General features: G+C 63.5%; 1 protein-coding gene across 3 annotated transcripts; it reads right to left on the bottom strand.

Annotated features, from left to right (window-relative positions):
* Positions 1 to 292: 292 nt before the first annotated feature.
* On the bottom strand, positions 293 to 9,643 carry DUSP9 (dual specificity phosphatase 9). 3 transcript variants are annotated; one of them, XM_070603677.1, is made up of 4 exons: positions 9,026 to 9,643; positions 2,966 to 3,367; positions 1,243 to 1,689; positions 293 to 900 (listed from the first exon to the last, which is right to left on the bottom strand). In XM_070603677.1, the coding sequence occupies exons 1-4, from the start codon at positions 9,522 to 9,524 to the stop codon at positions 575 to 577; spliced, it is 1,674 nt and encodes a 557-aa protein (XP_070459778.1). In that variant the 5' UTR covers positions 9,525 to 9,643; the 3' UTR covers positions 293 to 574. The 3 variants fall into 3 exon arrangements, with proteins under 3 accessions (XP_070459778.1, XP_070459779.1, XP_070459780.1); XM_070603678.1 differs by having other exon boundaries at positions 9,016 to 9,198; XM_070603679.1 differs by lacking the exon at positions 9,026 to 9,643 and adding an exon at positions 3,960 to 4,455.
* Positions 9,644 to 10,654: the final 1,011 nt, after the last annotated feature.

The following is a 10,654-nucleotide window of genomic DNA, read 5'->3' as shown; positions in this document are numbered from 1 at the left end:
CCTCAGCAGAGAAGCAGAGAGGTGACAGTGCGGCTGGTGGCGAACCCCTCCCCATAAGTAGCCATTTGGGGACAGGGATGGGACTGGGAGCAGGTCCCTGTGGCAAATGAGGTGGCAGAGCAGACACACGCCCTTCCTGGACAAGGAAACCACAGGGAGGCTCAGGGCTGGCCCAGCTGACTGAGCACACAGGGCCTGGGCCTGGGGCACAGGCAGCCACCTGGAATGGTCCCTCGAAATGGGAACCCCCATTCCCCCCAAAGAAAAAAATAACAGTCGCAGAAGAGGCAGGTTCTGGAGCATGGTTCCGCCTGAAAGTGGCGCAGGGCAGGCCGGTGGCCCCGGGCCCGGCCCATAGGCACGTTTAATAGGATTCCTGTGGATGTTTCAAGTGGGCAGGACAGGTCTCTCCCTGCGGCCACCCTGGAGGGGCTCCCGCTCCTGCCTCTTCCCACAGCCCCCGCATGAGGTATTGTGCTCCCCCCAATCCCCCCTGCTTACAGCTGAGCCCGCTCCCGCCTCCCCCCCAGCACATAGGTGGTCCAGAGCACCCACTGGGGGGCAGGGCGGTGCCCTATGTGGGGTCCAGCTCAAAGACACCGTCGCTGGTGGGGGTGGTGAAGAAGGAGGGCGGGTCGGAGGCGGCCGACTCCTGCCCCCCACTGCCCCGCTCCTGTGCGCGCCTCTCCTCCAGCCGCAGGCTGCGCTCGAAGTCCAGCAGCTGCCCCATGAAGTTGAAGTTGGGCGAGATGTTAGACTTCTTCCGCTTGACCAGGTCGTAGGCATCGTTGAGTGAGAGGTGGAGCTTCTGCATGAGGTAGGCCACGGTGACGGTGACAGAGCGGCTGACGCCCGCCAGGCAGTGAACGAGCACCCCGCAGTTCTGGGACAAGGCCTCATCTAGGAGGGGGCAGAGCGGGCCCAGTGTGAGGTGCAGGCCAGTGACCTTCCGAAGGGGCCCTCGCAGCCCCCGCTCCGCCCTCCAAGGCAGGTGGCTCTGGCTAGGTTCAGCTTGGGAGCCCTGGCCAGCCTCAGGAGTCCTGGAGCTTTCACGGGCTGCCTCTGGGAGTGGGCCCAGCACTGCTTGACCCCAGAAGTGCCATCCCGGCTCTGGGCTCTGGGGATGGCAGCCAAGCCTGGGAGGAACCCTTGTGAGGGAGAGGGGGAAGATATGGGAGAGGCCAGGAGCCAGGCTTTGGGGGTGAGGTGAGAAGGAGGAGCAGGAGGGCAGGGTGGACTCACCAATGAACGCAATGGCCTCTGGAAAGAACTGGGACAAGTTCTGGCTCCAGTGGTCTGAGATGGGGATCTGCTTGTAGTGAAAGTCACCATTCTTCTCGAAGAGGTTAGGGAGGTTGGGGGTGACATTGAGGATGTATCGGATGCCCAGCTTGGCCAAGCTCTCCACATTGGCCGAATCTCGGGCACTGCCCAGGTAGAGGTTGGGCAGGATCTGGACGGGGAAGGAGGGCAGCAGCCCCGCTGGGGGGGGCGTGCCACCCTCTGAATCCAGGCCACAGCTCATGGTGTCACGGTCGGGCTCAGATTCCGCATCAGAGCAGTCGGAGCCCAGGCACAGGCCACCCAACCCCACCACTGGGCTGGGCACCGGGGCTGTGCTTGGGCCCCCACAGCTGAGGCTGGTCTCACACAGGTGAGGGCACTCGGCTTGGAATCTGCTGAAGCCACCTGGAAAGGGAGAGGGAGGGGGTCCTGCTGATCTGGCCTTCTAGGCAGCCAAGTGTCCCTGGCTCGGGATACAGAACTGACCCTAGACAACCCCGGTGCCATCAGGGGCTTGTGGATGTCCCCAAAGGGGACTTGAAAGCCAGCAGCCTGATCTATACTGGGGACCCATATGGTACGCTATGGGTAGCCCAGCCCTCCTCGCTCAGCACTGCTGGCCACTCCTCTGGAGAGCATGTGCCCACTGCAGCTGCTGGGGGTGCAAGAGCTGGATCCAGGCAGAGCCACCTACAGAGGATCTGACACGCCCAGGACCCAGCTGAGGCAGGCACGAAGGCTCAACAGAGTCTAGAGGTCCTGCCAGCCTTGGGGAGGACAGTGGCCATCAGTTAAAGCAGAGGAAAGGTTCAGATGGGAATTCTCTGCCTGGGTGTTTCCTGATTCAGCTCAACCAGGAGCACCCTGAGGGCAGGGGCAGAGTCACAGCCATCTTTGCACTCTCTTTAGGGATGAAGTGGGACCCCAAGAGGCAGGGAGCCTGGGAGAGAGTGAGACATTCCACCGGGATGGTTCCAAAGTCCCAAGAAGCCAAGGTCTCCCTCATCTACGGGTAACTACTATGTCCCTGGGCTGGGGGTGGGGGCCTGGAAATCCACTTTCTATATTTCTATATTCCTGTGGATTCAGAATGGAGCAAAGGATGACAGCCCAATGATCCTCTTCGATGGGGAGGTGGGGCAGCTGACTCTGTAGGTTCGTGGGAACTCTGTCCCTACCCTGGACTGCCGAAGGTGGCATGTGTGTGTTACCGGCCTGTACCAGCTTGTCTCTCCTCCCCAGCCCTGCTGTGACTATGGGGGCACAGGTCTCTGCCTCCTCACACCTGCTCTAGCCTTCACGGGTTCTCTCTCCCCCCACCGTTTGTCCTCCTGTGGTCCCTGCCTCCTTTGCCCTGGCTGAATAGCTGGGGGAGGTGGCCATACCACCCTGGGAGTCTGGGAGCCTGCACTTGGGACTCCATTCCCGGGCATCCTTGGGAGCCAGGTCAGCTCAGCCTGATTCTCCCCATTTTCTAGACTCAGAAACTGGGGCTCCCTAGGGTGAAGGGCTTGCCCCAAGTCATGCTCAGGGGAGAGGATCTCACCTCCACTTTACACAAAATGAAGTGGGGCCTGCCCAAGGTCAAATCAATTATGAATCCCTGCGGAAGGTGGGGCCCTGCCTCCCAGACCGGGGTCCTCCCCGGGCCGGTGCCCGCTGCGCCACCACCAGCACCTACCCTGTAGGTAGTAGGCCAGATAGCCTTCCTCCCGAAGCTTCTGGAGCAGGGTGCCCAGCACGGACTCAGCCTCCCACTCTTCGGCTTCTGCCTCCCCGCGCCGGTGCCGGCCCCCGCCCTGGTCGTACAAGAGCACCGGGGCGGGCGGGGGCGGCTGCAGAGGCGGCCCAGGCAGGAGCGCGCGCACTGACAAGCTCCCCCGGCGCAGGCGGCGCAGCAGCAGCGCGGGCAGGGCCACGCTCAGCGCCCCGCCGATGCGCGCCGACTCGTACAGCTCGCGGCTGCGGCAGTCCAGGAGCAGCAGCCGCGGTCGCGGGGGCGACAGCTCCCGGCGCAGCCACAGGCACGAGCGGCCCAGACCCTCCATGGGCTCCCGGCTCCCGGCACGTGGGGCTGCTGGCGCTGCAGAGAGAGGCAAGGCGGCGGCGTGAGCCGCCGTCCTCCACGACCAGTCGCCACGGGGCGCGGGCCCAGGGGCCAAGACGTGAAGCCGACCCCGTGTCCTGAAGGCGGGCGCCCAGGGTCCGGCAGGTCCACAGCCCGATTCTTTTCTGGCACCCCTCCCACAGTGAGGACACGCAGCAAGGCGCCCCGTGTGCCCCACGAAAAACGCCGGAGGCAGCCACTCCGGCGCCCGGCGCTGCTCCCCGCCCCAGGAAGGGAAGTGTGAGAGGACCCCCAGAAGAGGAAGGCTGGGCGTCCAATGGCTCCTTTGAGAGCCATGGGTCCCTTCCCAGCCCTCCTAGGGTGGCCCAAGGCCACAGCCACGTCCCTTCACACCCCCTTTCTGCGTCTCTCGCTCGGCCCGGCCGCAATCACTCCCCAAGTTCCAGCTTCTGACTTCGGGGGCATGCGCCCGGGAGAGAGACTCGAGGCCGAGATCTCCCCCACGGCCAGGCGGGCCGGGGAAAAAAGGTAGTGGGCCTCGGTTGGCCTTCTCGGAGCTGACCCGGCCGTGGGGCCCCCCGGGAGGAGAAAACAAAAGGAGAGAGACCTGGAGCGTGTTCCAGCAGCGGGCGGCCGCGCGCGGACATCCAGGCCACGGCCACCGCGGGACGCAGGGCGCCGTCCCCGGGCAGGGTGTCCCCGGGGCCGGCCATCGGGAAGAGGGCGGGGCAGCGGAGCAGGCGCGCACGTGGAAGCTCAGTCCGGTGCAGCCTGCGCGCCGGCAGCTTTCTGGCAGCGGGACCCAGCTTCCACCTTGGAAGCCGCTGCCTTTGGACGTGGAGCTGCCGTTTGGAGGGGCGGGGCGGCGGGGGCGGCGGGGGCGGGCTCAGGGGGGCCGGCGAGCCAACGGGTGCCAGCGAAAGCAGTAGGGTGGGCCCGGCAAGTGGCGGGCGCGCTGAGCTGGGGCTTCCACCGAAGCGGGACAGAGCTGGGGCAGAGGCCAAGGGCAGGTCAGGGGCCCAGCAGGGGACCGGCCTCAGCTCCCCTGGCCGGCGCCAGTCGGGTCCCTGGAGGCAGGGGGAGGGGTGAGGACAAGAGCCCAGTGCGCCTGCCCTGGAGGTTGCCTCCTGCCCTACTCATTCCTTGACCCTGGACCGTCATGCCCCCTGACTGGACTTCAGCAGTCCCATCTATATAATGGCTCCTCATAGTCACCACCTTGGGATGCCACTGAAATCACGGAGGGGAGGAGGAAGCAGGATCAGAAAGCTGCTGCTGCCCTCTGCCCCGGAACTCTACCCAAGGCTGGCTGGAGGGCTAGGCAGGCAGAAGGCAGCTTCTGGGCACCCCCAGGGGCTTCTTTCACACAGGCCAAAGGCCCCCAGGAGCTCTATGCTCCCAGCCCTAAACTGGAGAGCTCTGCTCTTATCACGGTTCTGATCCTGGGAGTCGCCCCCTCCCCGCCCCCCCCCCCCCCCCCCCCCGCCCTCTCCCTCTGCCTCCTCCCTAGTCAAGAGTCAGAGTCTTTTCTACTTAAATCTCTCTCTCATCTTTACTCTCTCCTCTGCCTCCTGCGCTGGCCAAGGGCTTGCATTCTCCAGTTCTTGATGAGGAGGTCACCATCACAGCTTCCAAAGCCCTCCCCCCGCCTCGACCCTGCCCTGCACCGAGCAGCGGTCAGCAAAGGCCGGTGGCCTCCATACCTTCCACGGACACCAGATGATGAGCAGGTAGGACACACGAGGTCCCTGCTTGCATGGTGCTCCCAGGCTAGTAGGACAGGTCAGTAATAGACAGGGAGAGCGAACAAGGTAATACAGCTGTGATAAGTGCTGAGACAATGAAACGAAGTGGGGGAGTTCTGGAAAAGTCTAGCTCTGTGTCCCTTCTCTGCTTAGAACCCCTCTAAAGCAAATAGCAGAGTTGAAGGAGAATGTGCAACAGATAAGACAAAGTTCATACAAATTAATCAAAAGGTTAAGGGGCAGGTCCCGTGGCCAAGTGGTTAAGTTCGCGTGCTCTGCTTAGGCGGCCCAGGGTTTCGCTGGTTCAGATCCTGGGCACAGACATAGCACCGCTCATCAAACCATACTGAGGTGGCGTCCCACATGCCACAGCTAGAAGGACCCACAACTAAAAATATACAACTATGTACCGGGGGGATTTGGGGAGTAAAAGGAAAAATAAAATCTTAAAAAAAAAAAAGAGGTTAAGACTCGGATAGATAAATGAGCAAAGAACCAGAGACAACTGCATGGAGGAGGAAATACACCAGGGACAAGCCATTTTGGGGAAGGTTCAACCTCAGGCTTGGAAGGAAAGCAAATTTAAAAAACAAGGCAACAACAACTGAAAACAAGGGAGCACTTCCCCCCATTACATTAGTAAAATGCTCTCAAAACAAGAACACCCAGTGCTGGCAAGGATGCTGTGAAATTGGCCTGAGGCTCTACTGCTGGTGGCTGGAGGATTCTATTGGTATGGCCCTTCTGGAAATGAATTTGATAATATGCATCCAGAGCTAGGAAGAAATCCACACCCTCTGGCACCACAAGACATGTGCCTAAGGAGAGAAGGACGCAAAGCCACTGAAAGGCCAATGGTGAAGATAGTTAAGTCCAGTGTGGCTGCTGAAGACTCCTCTCACAAACACAAACTTGGGAGGTAATGCTGGGGAGAGGGCAGGTTACAGACAACCAGGCCCCCTCCCTCCCTCCCTGCCCCAACGGGCCGCCTGGGACTCATCTCTGGCCACAGCCCACCATGTCCTAGCCTCTGAAATGAGTCCTACTGCCTGCGTTCAGGGGCCTCAGGCAGCTGGGCTGTGTCCCCTTGCCCCCCAGCCCAGGCCTCCCGCGTCTGTAGCCTGTCCAGATTCTGCGCCTTCTTCAGGTCCTCCCTAGGCACCCTCCTCTGGGGAGGCCTTCTGTCTCCTGAGCCAGCCTGTAGTCTTCCTCCTCTGTGCTCCAGACCTCAGTTCCGTGAGGCTGCAATGCCCGAGAGCTGCAAATTGGGAGGCCGGGGCTGAGCAGGGCCGGCTTCCCCCTGTCTCGCTGCTCCAGGGCAGGGACTCAGTCTTCTGTCATCGCCTTTCCCTCCCATCCTAGCTCCCAGAGGCAGAGGTGGGCTGCCACCTGGCCATGAGTCCCAAGCCTGGGGGCTCCCCCCAGGCCAGTCGCAGCTGGAGGAGGGACGCTAGGGTGGGCAGGGGTTGAAGGCACCAAGGGGCTCTGCAATGTGCCAGCCTGGCTGCCTTGTGGGCAGTGGGGGTGGCAATGCCCGACGGGGAGGTGGAGAGACACATGCCCCTACCTGGACTGTCATGGGGCTCAGTGTGGTTGGAGAGAAGAAGGGTCACCAACCCCGAGGGAGGTAAGAGCTCCTGAGGTATGGAGGCATGTTTTCTGGAGAGGGCTCCCTGGAGGAGGTGATGGGAGTCAGGCTGGGAAGATGAGGATGGGGAGGGAGGCGACTTCTGCACTGGTGAGGGGAGAGGAAGCTAGGCTTCAAGAAACCCCCCAGGGTGGGACTGTGCCGTCACCTGCATCTCCCAACGCCTGAAGAGTGGCTCTCCTGCACCTTGCTCCAGACCCCTGTTGGCAAGCCTCTCCCACGGGAGAAAGCTTTCAGGAGGGGGAATTTCAGTCTTGAAAGCGAGTGCTTAATGTGCCGGGCGGCAGCAGTGCCTGCTGCGCCAGCAGCAGGACAAACTGGAACCTGTTGCCACCTCCGCACTGCAGGGCTGAGCGCAGCCAAGTGCCCCCTCCCTCGACCCTCGCCGGGTGGCCCGCACTCAGGCCCCATGCAGCGCCCGCTCTGGGTGCCAGCACCCCTCAACGCAGCTCCCCAGGCAGGCTGGGCAGGGGGAGGTGGTGCCGCGCGCCGGGGCAGGCAGAGCCAGGCCACCCGATGGCCGCAGGGTGGGCGCTGCGCCCGCCGCCCCAGCCCTCTCTGGGCACTCCCAGCCTCCGCCCGGCCGGGCCAATGCCCCTTGTAGGCCGGGAGGACGCTGCTGCCAGTAGGCCCGGAGCGTGCCGCGTGCACCCTCTGGTCCCTGGAGCCTCCAGAGAGTGGCGCCCCACCTCCCCCTCCATCCCTCCGCCCCGAAATGCACGGTTCCCACCGGGCTGAGTGGCAAGATTTCGGCTGTGGCTGTCACAGCCGGTCACATGGCCAGGAGCACAACTCCCAGCGACAGCGTTCCTGCCAAACCCAGTGTCTTTTCCACCAAATCCACTTTCCACTGGGGATGGCTTTCTGCTTTTCCTGGTCGGTCTCCTCGCGGGACTGGGAGTTCCTCCAAGGCAGGAGCCGGTGTGTGCCCGGCCCTAAGCTGGCCCCAGCCCCCAGTGCAGGGCCAGGCATGCACCTCGGTGCTCCCGGAAGAAATGCTCGTTAACAAAGGCAAGAATGAATGAAACCAATTGTTGCATGAGGGAACCCAGGAGGGTGCTGCTCCTGCTTTTTCTCTCAGCGGGCCACAGGCTCCCCTCTCAGACACACACAAGCACACGTGCACACACAGTCCTCTCCCACCACACTCGCAGACAGGCGCACACACTGCACCCACCCGGACTCCTATCCTCATGGAATCCACGACCTACTATGTGCGGGCTGGGCAATTGGCAGCCGTTTGATCCCAGCTGGGCCGCCTCCATTTCAATGCCTGCCTCTTCCTTCCTCCTCCCTGCCGCCCTTCCGCGCCCTGCCATCTAAGTAGGGTGGGTGCCTTGAGCCCCAAGTGCCTTCTTCATCTCTTAGGGAAGAGGCCAAGCCAGTCACTGGAGAGACTCAAGGTCTGTTTAGGGAGGCACCTGGGGGGCCTCAGGAGGGTGAGTGGCTGCCCAAGGTGAGCCAGAGGTGCCTGACGGTCCCCAAATGCTGTAGCCTCTAGACCCCACGGGCCAGGTGTTGCAGGTGGTGGTGGAAGGGAGTCAGGGCTGTGCTGAGGGGCGTTGAGGGCTATGGGGGCGGGGCAGGGTGCTGAAAGTGTGAATCCAGCAGGTGTGCCGACATGTTGGGGTGTATGAGAGCGCATGCTAGGGTGTATGCCTGGGGAGTGGGCCTAGCTATGGCGAGTGGGGAGTGTCGGCCGCTGTGGTGTGGGTTAGTGTTGGGGCTTTGCTCTGGGGTGGGTGGATTGCTGTCTCCAGGCTGGGAACGTGGGTGGGGTGTCTGTAATGAGCATATGGGGAGGTGGAGATGGTGGGGGCACGGTGAGGGAGCTCTGTTAGTGCAGATATCACAGGGATGTGTTGGGAGTGTGTGCCTGTGCATGAGTGTGTACTGAGGCGTGGCAGGGTCTGGGATGGGTGCCTGCCTGAGTTGGGGACAGTGGTGGGTGGTGGATTAGGTGCACTGCAGGGACCCGGGTCCACGGTGCACGGTTTGTGTGCGCGCGTAAGTGGCAGGGGGTGTGCGTGGCGCAGGACACTGGAGGTGCACGGGTGGGATGCGGGGGGGCGTGCGGCGGCAGGACCGAGTGGGCCTCGCCCGGGCGCGTGCGTGGGTCTCGCTGGGGCGCGTGCGTCGGCCCCATGGGGCGCGCGTTGGCAAGACTTTGGGGGTACAGGGCGGAGGAGTGCACGTCGGGGGGCTGCCACGCCGGGTGGGGGTGGGGGTGGGGGTGGGGTGGGTGCCTGGGCTCCGCGTGCTCCCCTCACCTCCGCTCACCTCCGGTCCGCTCGGCTTCCTGTGCCAGCTCCGCGCGTCGCGGCCGGGAAGTTTCCGAAGCCCGGGCGGCGGGAAGCTCCACCGCTGCTGCCACGGAGCGCCACCGGAGCCTCGGGCGGCGGCCTCGCCTGGAGCCGAGGGGGCCGCCGCCGCCGCTGCGGAGGGAAACTCCAAATCCCGCCTCCGCCGCCGCCTCCTCCCCTCCCGTCGCCGTCTTCTCCGCCCCCTGCCCAGGAGGGGCAATGTCGCCGGCGGCGCGCAGGCAGGCAGTGGGGAGGGGCGGCAGCCTGCCCGGCGTCTCCCTCCACCTCCCGCGTCCCCGCCTGCCTTCCTCCCACCTGCGAGCCTCTGCCGCTCCGCCCGCCGCCGTGCCTGCCGCGTGCGGGCCCCCCGAGTTTGGGGCGCAGGAGTGGGTGGGGGCCTGACCTAGGCCGGACCTGGACTGGGAGAGGGTTGCACCAAAGAGCCTGCTTCCAGCGAGAGAAGCAAAGGGGCCCATCGAGGACCAAGCACACCTTGGCCCCCAGGGCCACCTCCTGCTGCCATAGGGGAGAGGGCGTAAGGCCTAGCTGAGAGCGCAGCAAGTGCCCCCAAGCCCCAGGTCCCCCTGCGCTGTGTTCTCCCACTCTCCTCTGTCTGATTCTGGCGTCAGAGCCTCAGTGCCTGGAAGAGGTGGAGCCAGGGCGGTGGGGGAGGGGCTGGGAGGGGTGTTCTCGGCAGGCCCACTTTGCTTTCCTCTGCACCAAAGGCCACGAGCGTCCCCACCAAGCACCTCGTTTTGTCCTTACACCAGTCTGAGAGTCCGAGGAGACGTTCCCATACTATAGCTGGGGAAACCGAGGCAGTGGTTTCTTGGTGGTCAGGCAATAATGTGGTGGCAGAGCCTGACTGGGCTCAGGCTGGCTGTGTTCAGAAGCCTTAGCTGAGTGTGGACAAGACCCAGTGGGTTTCTGGCCTGCTCACTGCTGTGGGGAGGGGGAGGCAGGGAGGAGCACGCAGGAGGCTCACCCCTGGAATGGGGCAGAGGGATGTTGAGAACTAGTGTGAGGCTGGGCCGTCAAGGGCTGGCTTCGGTCTGGGGCTTCCCCTATGTTTGGCCCAGGGAGATCAGAATGCGGTGAGGCCAGGCCAGGACTGCACCCAGAGGGAGGCAGGCAGAGCCGGATGCCAGCTGTTCATGGATGATGGGCGGCCAAGGGAGGCCTGGCCGTCTGGCTCGCGTCTGCGGCAGCGCTGAATTCCCCTGAGTCATCACCCCTGGAAAAAGAGAGGAGAGGGACAGCTTTGTCTCTGGTGCCTCAGTTTCCTCATCTGTACAGGGGAGTAGAGGCCAGGACCTCTTGATCTCCATGGGCCCTCCTAGCTTTGCTGTAGTTTCCATCCATGATGTGTGAGCTGGGGCAGGGTCCTGCTGCCACCAGGCGGCCCTGCTCGCTCTGTCCTTTGCCTCTTTCCAGCCTGAGCAGACGCCCGCCCTTAGAACCTTCCCCCTGCTTGGGTCCCTGGGCCTTTCTGGGCTGCACCCACTGGCAGGTGCATCTGCCAGGCAGGCCCAAGGTGCTCCAGGGCTGGGTGTCCTTTCACCTCCCCTTCAGCATCAGGGCTCCAGGGGCCAATGTGGAGCTGAAC

The sequence above is a fragment of the Equus przewalskii genome, chromosome X (assembly GCF_037783145.1).
Source record: "Equus przewalskii isolate Varuska chromosome X, EquPr2, whole genome shotgun sequence".
Lineage (NCBI taxonomy): Eukaryota > Metazoa > Chordata > Mammalia > Perissodactyla > Equidae > Equus > Equus przewalskii.
The sequence above is the reverse complement of the archived record's forward strand: the minus strand, read 5'-3'. Positions and strand labels throughout refer to the sequence as shown.